Below are 12,244 nucleotides of genomic sequence, written 5' to 3'. Positions count from 1 at the left end.
AACCTAATTGTGAAATGTATTTGTATTTTGATTTGTGTGTAATCTATTTTTAGATTTGTATTAAATTTTTAACAATTAGAAATGAAAAACAAAACTATTTCCAAGCAATAATGTCAAAACCTATTTTTTATTTCTCATTTTTTTATACAAATATTATAAAACCAAAAAAAAAAATTAGTCAACATTTTATAATTCTTTAGAAAGTTAAAAATAAAAAAATAAAAAATATTCTTTTTACAATTAAATGGATTCTTAGTTTTCAATATATCATCTTCCTAAATAAAAATAATTAAAAATTAACAAAGAAACTATAGATTAAAGATATATAAAGTTTTCTATACTTAATACTAATTAAATATAAAAAATGAATTTCTTAATATTCTCATTTTTCTAATGATTTTCAAGTTTCAATGGAATAATTATTGGGCCATAAGATATATATATATATATTATGAATTAATCGCCATTTTCGAAATTTATTCGGCTTTAACTACAAACAATTCATCTCCAGCGTGCTTCAGCTTGGCAGCCTGGCCTCCACAATTCATAATGGTTCAGGAACAGGTTTCCGACACGTGTCCCATCCTCGCCGTTATCCTGTCCATAATCTGCTGAGCCAGCTTGACTCTTATCTGGAGCAGCATCCGGATTGCGCCGGTACATCCCCCCTGGACACATCTCCTGCAAATAACGGGGACGTCGCCGAGATAACGACACTGTACACTTAAATCCTCTGCCTCGTCTCGCATCACCCCTGCGAGCAGACCTCCGCCTCGCTTTCTGGCTTTATATAATTTGTTGCTGTAGCTCTCTGCTTCTTATACCATCACGAAGAGATTTGAAGATCGAGAGAGAGAGACACACACAGAGAGACATGGCAACAGATGTGGTGGTGTTAGATCGTGCGGAGGTTAGCCCAGGATTGGACCATGGGTGCTGCAATGTGGGACCTGGTTATGCCACCCCACTCCAGGCCATGGCTGGTCCCAGAGAAGCTCTCATCTATGTCACCTGCGTTTACTCTGGTACCTACTATTTCGTCTTTTTCTTCTTCAATTGCTTGATATGTATGCTCTAAATTTCAGAAATTGCTGGCAATTTCTTATCTATTTCACGTTTTTGATTGGGGTTTTAAACACTAGGAAAAACTCCCCCACAGGGCTCCAATCCTCTCCATGCTGATAATGAATAAGCACCAAATTTCAACTCGCTGTCAAAATGTTAGCTAAGTCAGGCAAGTTATTGCCGAACGAGCGTCAAGATCAACTTTACTACCCACTCCCTCGATCCAGAATAATGCTGAAATTTAGATTTAATATTGGTTTGCCAACAGGCCTCTCCAACTTGCTAAAATTACAATCATGCCATTAATTCAAAAACCTTGAATTAGCTTCCAAATGAGTGGGTTTCCACCAAATAAAGATTATCATCCACTTGAGGATATGCAAATGGGTTATAGAGAAAATAGGGGGGTATCAACCACATTGGAAGGAAACCTACCCAACATTGTATTCAGTTATTTCAAATTAGGAACTTACTGGTTTTATGGGGATAGGGGGGTGGTGATTGGTTTGGACAGATTTATTCATGAATGGAGGGATTTATTGAGATTCTTTTAGAAATTTTGTTTCAGATATTGATTTTCTATATTCGTCTCTTCAGGACCTCATCATCATTTGTGTTTTTGCTTGCAGAAATTTTTGTCTAAAGCCATTGGTCTTAGTGCCTTTGGATGGTGCACTTTTCATTGAAATTTAGTATTCTGAGATGCTTCAATTAATTTTACTTCATTTACAAACTATTTGTCCATGATCCTCATAAAATATGTAGAAATAACCAAATTGTCCGCTCCTTGAGAGTTTTTCATTCTTAGCTAATTACCTGAATAATTTCCATCAGCTCAATTCAACATTGTTCTGACTAGGGCAATGATCCTGATTCCTGAATCTGGATTCAACTGACCATTCATGCCTCCTATGCAAAATTTACAAACTTGCTAATGAATTAAATATGGAAAAGTAGAGCAACTCTGCATCTTAACAAGCTTATTAAGCTTCATTTGGAGATTTATTTGGTTGCTAATCAATTTAATAGCAGCTGAATGTAATCCTTAGGCTCAGATATTTACCAGTTAGGACTATTTTCTGTATGTTTTTTAAAAAGCAAAATTAATACTTAGTTGTTTAATCGCTCAACAGGAACGGGAAGGGATAAGCCTGACTACCTGGCTACGGTGGATGTAGATCCAAGCTCACCTACTTACTCAAAAGTAATCCACAGACTACCCATGCCATATTTAGGTGATGAACTCCATCATTCTGGTTGGAACTCCTGCAGCTCTTGCCATGGAGATCCATCAGCACAACGTCGTTTTCTTGTGCTGCCTTCATTGATGTAAGTGCTTGGATCTTTACACTATATTATCACATGCTTACTCTTGAGGTGCATGCTGGTAAAAAGAAAAAAAGAGTTTAAGGTGTTACATGCACTGCTTTTGTTGGGAGTTTGAATCTGTGTTCTTCATTAACTGTCACTAAATTCTTTTAAATGATTTGAAATTTGAGCATCCTGAATACCTGTTTATAAAATTTTACTCATATTGGTCATTTTTATCTGGAGATATACCTTTGGGTGCAAAGTCCAAGTAAATTTTACTCATCCTACCTTGGATACTTTTATTGGAAGATATGCTTATGGATGCCAAATCTTTTAAGTTGTTATGGTCAGAAGTATATACCAACTAGGCAGTCCTTGAGTGGTTCTCAGTCGTCCACTTGGATGACAGCAAAGGAAATAAGCAAATATTTCATTCTACCAGCTTTCTTAAGCTATTATTTTTGTTTGAACACACACACACATGCATGGTGTTGCTCCAATGATGCTCCCCATCCATGAAGCCTCGGTGACACCTTTGCCAACATTAAAATTTTGTGTTGTTGAGAATTCCACTTGTGAAGTTTGTCCCGCATTGGAAAAAGTGAGTAAATGATGGGTGTTTGATACACATGGGTGAGCACCAACTTGATCCAAAAGCTTAAGCCTATTGGGTTTTGGGTTATACCATGTATATAAGCACTCATCATTTACTCACTTTTTCCAATGTGGGACAAACTTCACAAGTAGAATTCTCAACAATTTCCCCCTCGTTTGTGAGTTCCAACTGCCCCCCTTGAACGAAAGTCATCTTCTCCCTTACGGGATAAATTTTTCCAACTGTTTTGCTCAAGTGGGCCTTACCATTGCGTCTTATGTGTCTCGGATTGTATTCCAAATGGCACCTCCAAACCAATCTTACCTCCCATGTGTTCACCCTATTTGGATCCATCTTGGCTGCTTAGATGATCCTTCTTAGTCTCGGTCACACACTCCCACACCCAGAGTTATGAACCATCGGCTTTGATACCACTTGTTAGATACACAGTTCTTCTATGTAAAATCAGAACTGATGTCAAACTGAAGTAAATCTTGCAGAATTGAACCAACAAAGAAAGAGAACTAACTGTTTTTAAGGAATTAAAAGAAGAAAACACAAATTTACTTGGTTCAGCCAATATGGCCTACATCCACGGTGAGAACAGACGGAAGAACCTTTATTGATGAATCCAATCAGTCTTGAGATTACAAGCATACCACCTCATAGTCACAACTTCTCTATAGATTCAAAAAGAACTTTGTCCTTGGTGTCTTTACGGCTTTCAATCTCTCTTCCTAATCTTTTTATTGCCAAGAAAACTAGTTATATATTTACTTTAACAAAAAACCAACATTATATACAACACACATCTCCTAACTAACCCAAGAAGCATAACAAAGAAATCTGCCACTTGTCACTTGCAGCTAACTGCTGACTTGTCATCCCAAATCCTGCCTATAACTGTCAATTGCAAGTTATTTGTTTAGCCACGTGTGTGTTAAATGATTGACATTTATCATTACAAATCTCCACCTTGACAACATTTTAAACCTTCGCACTGTTCTCCTTCTCCCAACTGGTCTCATTTGCCTCTTCATGAGGCTCAGCAGCTCCTCAAATTCATCAAGTCCAGACAATGTCTGAACTTAGATGCTGGCAGTGGCTTGGTCATTATATTTAGAAGGATTTTCCTCAGTTGGAACCTTCACAACCTCGATTTGTCCAGCTGGTATTATGTCCCTTACAAAATGAAGCCGAATGTCACTGTGCTTTGACCTCTCATGGAACACCTGATTCTTAGCAAGGTGAATTGTGCTTTGATTATCACAATGGATAGTGATATTACCTTGTCACATACCTAGCTCATGAGATATTCCCCTCAGCCATATAGCTTCCTTAATTGTCTCAGTCATCGCAATATATTCTGCTTCAATAGTAGATAAAGCAACTATGATTGGAGGGTTGCTTTCCAACTAACAGCTTCTCCAAATGCAGTAAATACAAACCCAGTTAGTGACTTCCTTGTGTCGACATTTCTTGCATAATCAGAGTCTACAATTCCTTGAATCTCCCTTCCATGCTTCTCATTCCCTTCATATCTCAGTCCCAAACACTAAGTACCGGTAAGGTATTGAAACACCCATTTGATAGCATGCCAATGTGGCTTGCCTGGATTGCTCATAAACCTACTGACCACACTTACAGCATAGGCCAGGCCTGGTCTATAGAACAAACCATTGCATACATGATGCTTCCCACCATGCTAGCATATGGAATTTTTGTCATAAATTCCTTATCTCCTTCTGTCTCGGGTGCTTGTGTGACTGACAGTTTGAAGTGCTGTCCCATGGAAGTTTTAACCATCTTCAATTGATCCATGCCAAATTTACTAAGAACTTTAGTGATGTAGGACTTTTGAGATAAAAACAGTAGCTTCTTACTTCTATCCCTCTCAATCTCCATTCCCAGAATTTTATGTGCAGGGCCGAGTTCTTTCATTTCAAATTTTGACTTTAAAATGCCTTTGACTTGTTTAATCTTTCTTCTATCTTTACAAGCAATAAGCATGTCACAAATCCTTCAGGAGGCTGCATGTAAATGACTTCTTCAAGTTCTCCATGTAGAAAAGCTGTTTTGACATCTAATTGTTCCAACTCCAAGTCTTGGTTAGCAACAAAAGCAAGTAGAAGTCTAATGGAGCTGTGCTTGACTACCGGGGAGAAAATTTCATTGGAATCTATTCCCTCCCTTTGAATAAAGCCCTTTGCTACTAATCTAGCCTTGTACCTCGGACCCTCAACCCCTGGAATGCCTTCTTTCTTGTAGATCCACTGGGACCCAACTAGCTTCTGTTTTTCTGGTTTAGGAACCAGCTGCCAGGTATGGTTTTTCTTCAAGGATTCCATCTCCTCTTGCATAGCTAGGATCCATTTGTCTGCCTCCTTGCTGTTAATTGCTTCTTGATAAGTTCTTGGCTCTATGTCAATTATTTCTTCAGCAACTGATAGAGCAAAAGCAGTGAGTTCAGCTTGCCCATATCTCTGTGGTGCTTTAATGTTCTTTCTCTGTCTGTCTCTCGTCAGAACATAGGAATCAGCTCCACCTACTTGGAGATTCTGACTTTCTGAGCTTGTTTCCTCTTCTATCCCTCCTTGGCTTGCTTCCCCTTCTACATCAGTTTGCTCCCTGATGTTGCAGAGATTTCTCTAACTGCTCCACCTCAAGCTGCAATCTGTCCAGACCTGTGTCTTTGTTATGATCTTGCTTGCATTCTGTTTGATTTCCCGCCATTTGAAACTCATTAAAAGTAACATCTCGGCTAATCAAACACTGCCTTTTTTACCTGGAGCACAATCCACAGTTTGTATCCCTTCACACCTCTAGGGTATCTCACAAATATACACTTTACAGCTCTAGAGTCTAACTTGTCTGTTTTTGTGTGAACATAGGCCACACAACCAAACACCCGCACATGGCCACACTCAGCTGGTTTTCCTGACCATAATTCCTGTGGAGTTTTGAACCCTATAGCAGAAGAAGGGCTCCTATTGATTAGGTATACTGCTGTATCAGCAGCCTCTGCCCAAAAAGATTTTGACAGACCTGAGTTAGATAGCATGCACCTAACCCTCTTCAAATTAGTTCTACTCATACGTTGAGCCAACCCATTTTGTTGAGGTGTGTGCTTTATCGTTCTGTGCCTAGCTATACCCTCTTCTTGATAGAACTTGTTAAATTCATTAGACAAAGACTCCAAGCCATTATCAGTGTCTTTACTTTCCTGCCCAACTGATTTTCAACTAGAGTCTTCCACTTTTTGAACTTGGCAAAGGTGTCACTCTTATTCTTAAGGAAGTAGATCCACACCTTCCTTGAGAGAAGTCATCAATTAGAGTTAGAAAGTAGTTAGCTCCTCCATGAGATGTTACCCTTGCAGGCCCCCACAAGTCTGAATGAATATAGTCCAAGGTCTGCTGAGTTTTATGATTAGCATTCCCACAACTTGCTCTTGTTGCCTTTCCGTAAGTGCAATGCTCACAGGAAGGTAACTCAGTCAACTTTTCTGTGCCCAGCAGCCCTTGTTTTTCCAGTTCTAGGATTCCCCTTTGACTGATATGCCCGATTCTTATATGCCTTAGCTTGACAGCATCATCGGTAGCATTCTTTATAGGTGATGCTTATCCAGTAACTGTTCTCCCAATGAGAGTATACAGCCCGTTCTTGACCACTCCTTTCATCACAGTCATAGATCCCTTGGCTACCTTCAAAACCTCAGAATCTGACTTGAAGGTACAGCCAGCTTGAGTAAGCATGGCTAGGGAGATAAGATTCCTTTTAAGTTCAGGTATGTACCTGACTTCTTGGAGCAGCCTATCCACACCATCAAACATCCTTATTCTTACTGACCCCGATGCCAAGTACTTTACAAGACTTGTTGTTGCCAAGTAAGGACATAACCTCAATCAGTTTCTTTAAAAGTTTCAAACCAGGACTTTGTTGGACACATATGAAACGAGCAGCCTGAGTCTATTATCCATTCCTTTCCTGAATCAATATCAGACACATTTAATACCTCGGCACTGTCATACCCATCCAATACAACTGCTGCATCACCTTTATCAATTGGTTTCTTCCCCACATGCTGCTTCTTTTCAGGTTAATCTCTCCTAAAATGTCCCCCCTTATGACAGTTAAAGCACTTTAACCTTTTTCCTTTGGATTTTGACCTCCCTTTGTTAGTCTTGTTCTTGTTTTCACATTTTTTCTGTTCTACCTCTTACATTCAAACTCTCTCCAGCTTCATTCTTTGACTCCCCCCTATTTTGTAACTCTCTAGAATGTAGAACTGATTGGACTTTTGGGTCAAGTTGGTTCACCCATGTGTATCAAGTACACCTATGGACTCCTCCGGTTCTAACATGTGTAGTCCTAACTCCAACAATTACCAACCATGGCTCAAAATAAACTCCACTCTAGCAATGCTCGGTCATCATACTTCCATCTTCCCTCACCATCAAATGCACTGGCAATGGTGAACCTTTGACAGCCCCTCTCCCCAGTCATCAGAACCCCAGCAATGCCATGACCCCCAGCCTCAACAAGTCACGGTCAATCATCCACTTGCAGTGATTCCCAAAAACACTCAGATGTGCATTATCCAATGGAATACCTAAGCAAGTTTGCCTGTAGCAATGATGATGGTGACAATGTTGTGTGTTAGTTGAATAACATAAGGCATGATGATGCGGTCATGGAGCTGTTACAACAGCATTGACAGGTGATGAAATTGATGGCTGCAGGGGCTGCCTGTGAATTCTGTTGATTGTGACTGGAAATGAAGGTGCAACTTGAAAATATTCCAGCAGAATGGGAGCAATGCAGACATTATGTCACACTGGCCAATAATTGAGCAGAACTTTGTATGTCTTTGTGTGTGTGTGTGTGTTGATTCATTTATTAAGCTCCCTACTATTGATTTAGTAATTCCTTGTAATTTTCTTCAACTGGTATTATCACACCTTGTTGAAAATTTTCTGTGATTTTGTGGATACAAATGGCAAGAAAGAGAAAATGAAGGACTTATGATTATTAGTTCATGGAGGGACATATTTGGTTGTGCAATGTATATGGGAATGAAAATATTCTGTTTAGATAAAATCTATAACACATCCAATGTGAAAAGCATGGCTCGTAAAGAAGGCCAACTTTTTCCGCATAATTCAAAAACATACACATTCACTTTTGCATAAAAACACATTTTTATTGTTTCCTGCTGCATGTGGTATTGATATTTTGTGATTACATTTTGCATGGCTTTATCGTTTTATTGATTCATTTCAGAAGGTCTAGTGTTGCTTTTTGAATCTAAAAGAGGTGGAATGATTTGTTCCCCACCAAATGCAGGAACCACTAAAAATATTTACATTTACATAGCTTAATTTCTTGTTCCCAATTTCTTAAATGGCTCTCTGTGAAGAATTGCCTTTTTATAGGCATTCATTTAAAATGGGTGCACCCTATGCCTTATTGTTTCTGTTATTCTCTTTCAGATCTGGCCGCATTTATGTTATTGACACACAAAAGGATCCCAGGGCTCCCTCCTTGCATAAGGTTGTTGAGCCAGCAGATATTATCCAGAGGACTGGATTAGCATATCCGCACACAGCCCATTGCCTTGCTTCTGGTGATATAATGGTATCATGCCTTGGAGACAAAGATGGAAATAATGATGGAAATGGATTTCTTCTCCTAGACTCAGAATTCAATGTGAAAGGAAGGTAATGTCCTCTAATTATCTGATCTGCGCATTTTAAAAATATGTAGACATGGCTGTATGTGAGAACCTTGTTTGATTTTTCACGGGCATGTTATAATTTTTATTTTTATTTTTATTACAACTACCAGTTGCACGCATAATTATTATGAACTGGAATTGTGCAATTATGCACGTGTTCTATTTTTTTCCTCACTCTTAACTGTATCAGGTGGGAAAAACCAGGCCACAGTCCGCAATTTGGGTACGATTTCTGGTACCAACCTCGACACAAGACCATGATCAGTTCATCATGGGGTGCTCCTGCAGCCTTTACTAAAGGATTTAACCTTCAGCATGTATCAGATGGTCTATATGGGAGGCACCTCTATGTTTACAGCTGGCCAAATGGTGAACTGAAGCAAACCTTGGATCTTGGTAATACTGGGCTGATACCTTTAGAGGTCAGAACCAGAGGAATATTTTACCTACTTCACTGTTGTGGGTGAAACAAGGACCAGCCTTATTATTTATTTTTGTTTTAATTAAAACATTTAGTGACATTAATTTGATTGTCTCAGTTCTCATTTTCAGATTAGGTTCCTCCATGATCCTTCAAGAGATACAGGGTATGTTGGGTGTGCTTTAACCAGTAACATGGTGCGATTTTTCAAAACCCCTGACGAGTCATGGAGCCACGAGGTATGCTAATACATAAACATAGATGTTTCAATTTGTATAATCCTTTTCTTTAAGGTACTCTGATCCACTTGATAAATGGGAACTCCCTGCTGTATTTGGCAGGTTGCAATTTCTGTGAAGCCATTGAAGGTGCAAAACTGGATTCTCCCTGAAATGCCGGGTCTCATTACTGATTTTCTGATTTCTCTGGATGATCGATATCTTTACTTTGTAAACTGGCTTCATGGGGATGTCAGACAGTATAACATTGAGGACCCAAAAAATCCTGTCTTGGCTGGGCAAGTATGGGTTGGGGGCCTGCTGCAAAATGGAAGCCCTATAGTGGCTGAGGCCGAAGATGGGAAAACGTACCAGGTTGACGTTCCACAGATCCAGGTGTGTCATCACATGTAAACGACTAAATTTCCATCCTCTAGGTTCATACTCTCTGATGTTTGAACCTTCTTATTAGGTGTTAATGTTGAGAGGATTTATAAAATAATAATTAAAAAAAAAAATAAAATTTTGAGCCCATCAGACCATTATGCAGAGCATTATATTTCGCTGCAGCCCACGCAGTTGCACCACCCTTGAGTGATTTCCAGTAAGGTCTAAAGGGATGCATACTTTGTGGGGCTACTGTGAAATGGCCATGCAACAATAATTTGATGCACCCCAAATTTTTCATTCCAGGGAAATCAATTGAGAGGGGGACCTCAGATGATCCAGTTGAGTTTGGATGGGAAGCGGCTCTATGTTACCAACTCACTCTTCAGTGCATGGGATCGTCAGTTTTATCCTCAACTCCTGGATAAGGGATCTCACATATTACAGATAGATGTCGACACAGAGAGAGGAGGCCTTGCAATAAACCCCAAGTTTTTTGTCGACTTTGGAGCCGAACCTGATGGCCCTTCCCTAGCCCATGAGATGAGATATCCTGGAGGTGACTGCACTTCTGATATATGGGTTTAAGCATGACCATCTGTCCCTAAATAAAGGCTGCATCATTTCTTAATGTATTGCTTGGAAAGACTGCTCTGTATGTGCAAAGATTGCATATCGGGTAGGATAGTTTTCAGTTGTATATTTTTGGAAAATAAATTGCTGTTAATCTTCAAGCACTTTGGAATGCCAGTATCAAGATACCCAGGAATATTTCTTCCAAAATTGTGTTTGTACCAGTGAATGTTGATCTTATGCAATATTTCACTGTATTATGCTCTATGGCATTGCACTGTTCTCTGCCACTGTGGCCTCCAAATGCAACTTTCTTGTTTTTATAAGTTATTTCGATCTATGGTATGTTTTTTATTCAGTTAGAGATGTTGAAATCGGAAATTTAAGCCGCACTACCGTGCCCTATAATAGCCAAATTGTACAAAACTTCCTCCAAAATTATGAGCGTTTCTCTGTGAAGGGATAAAAACACATAATAGAAGGACAACATGGTTCAAGAAGTAAGTTATTTTCTTCATTGCGAGCAATTATCATTACAATGTTTAGTTATCATAAGGAATACTAAATTTTTACCTTCTTTAAAAATTATCGAGATGAGAATGTTTAAATGAATAAGTGGTATAAAATTGAAAAATAAATTAAAAAATGAACATATTCTTGGTAAGTTAGGTGTAATTCTTATAAAAGATAAGATAAAGGAGAAACGACTCAGATGGTATGGACATTTACAATGTAAGCCACATAGTGCACCTATAAAAGAGAGTGACTTAGTTTGTGGGGGGCAGTAGAAGAAGTAGACTTAAAATAACTTAGGAGGAGATCATGAGTAAGGATTTAATATCCTTGAATCTATCAAAAGAAATGATTCATGATCGCATAAATTGACAGAAAATGATTCATATAACTAATCTCGTCGTTGTTGAAGTCTTTTAAAAGTAATTAAATTATTATTTTATATTAAATAATAAATAATGTCACAATATTATAATATATGAGATTTTTATTTACATTTAATAAACTACATATTAAAATATTGTAATTATAAAATATAAGGTAAAATGTAATATTAATGGTGTAGTTAAAAAAATACTAATATTAAAAAATATAATATGCAATGTATAATCAAGTATATGATTATCAAAATATTTTAATTGAGAAAATTATTTATTATATAGATTAATAAAATATTATTATGTAATAGTTATATATTTATAATATTATTATTTCATATTTAATTAATTGAATATATTTTTTATACTATAATGTCATAATTGATAAATTAGACTCATTTCAAATTCTTATTTCTCTATATATACCAAACAATATAATATAATTTTGATTTTGATTCTCTGTTGAACCAAACATGAGAGGAATTTGAGATTTCGTTTTGACTCTGGTGAATTCCAATTCTGATTGAAACTATGAATCAAATGCTACTTTAATATACAATAATTTTTTATTTAAAAAAAAAACAACTAAGTGATCTTTTAATACCAAGAACCATAGATGTTATGTGGGAAAAAGTAATTAACAAAATTTATTTAACTAAAAAATTGCATGCAAGATACTTCATGTGCCAACATTAAATAGTTAACCCAATATTGCTTTTTATTTTTTCTATTTTTTTTATTTTCATAATTTGAAATTGGTATTTGATTGTTTCAAAATTTTTTTAAAAAACTATTTTATATGTTCCATAAATATGGGGCATTAAATAGTTGTTATTTCGTTTTGATTACATATATAATTTTAATTTTTTTAGTTTTATCAATTTTTAATTAGAATAGTAATTTTATCATTATTTATTTTTATATTTATTATGTCTCAGAATCATTTAGAATGTTCCTTTAAAAGGAGTGCTCTAGACCAAACACTAGGCAACATTCTTCTCTCCTTTTTCCTTTTTCTTCTCTTCTTTGCTTTGTTGGGTAATTGGA

At 37.2% G+C, this 12,244-nt stretch overlaps 1 protein-coding gene across 1 annotated transcript; it reads left to right on the top strand.

Moving 5' to 3' along the window:
• The first annotated feature begins 466 nt into the window (after nt 1-466).
• On the top strand, nt 467-10,517 carry LOC131150251 (selenium-binding protein 2-like). The gene is made up of 7 exons (XM_058100857.1): nt 467-1,025; nt 2,199-2,394; nt 8,464-8,691; nt 8,899-9,130; nt 9,261-9,368; nt 9,471-9,743; nt 10,041-10,517. Exons 1-7 carry the CDS (start codon nt 875-877, stop codon nt 10,320-10,322), a joined length of 1,470 nt encoding a protein of 489 aa, XP_057956840.1. The 5' UTR covers nt 467-874; the 3' UTR covers nt 10,323-10,517.
• The last annotated feature ends 1,727 nt before the right edge of the window (nt 10,518-12,244 follow it).

Source organism: Malania oleifera, chromosome 3 (assembly GCF_029873635.1).
Source record: "Malania oleifera isolate guangnan ecotype guangnan chromosome 3, ASM2987363v1, whole genome shotgun sequence".
Lineage (NCBI taxonomy): Eukaryota > Viridiplantae > Streptophyta > Magnoliopsida > Santalales > Ximeniaceae > Malania > Malania oleifera.
The sequence above is the reverse complement of the archived record's forward strand: the minus strand, read 5'-3'. Positions and strand labels throughout refer to the sequence as shown.

Coding starts and splice junctions, on each gene's coding strand:
- LOC131150251 (XM_058100857.1), top strand. CDS start 875: ATGGCAACAGATGTGGTGGTGTTAGATCGTGCGGAGGTTAGCCCAGGA. Junction 9,131..9,260: donor CTGGGCTGATACCTTTAGAG/GTCAGAACCAGA, acceptor TCTCATTTTCAG/ATTAGGTTCCTCCATGATCC. Junction 9,369..9,470: donor ACGAGTCATGGAGCCACGAG/GTATGCTAATAC, acceptor TGTATTTGGCAG/GTTGCAATTTCTGTGAAGCC.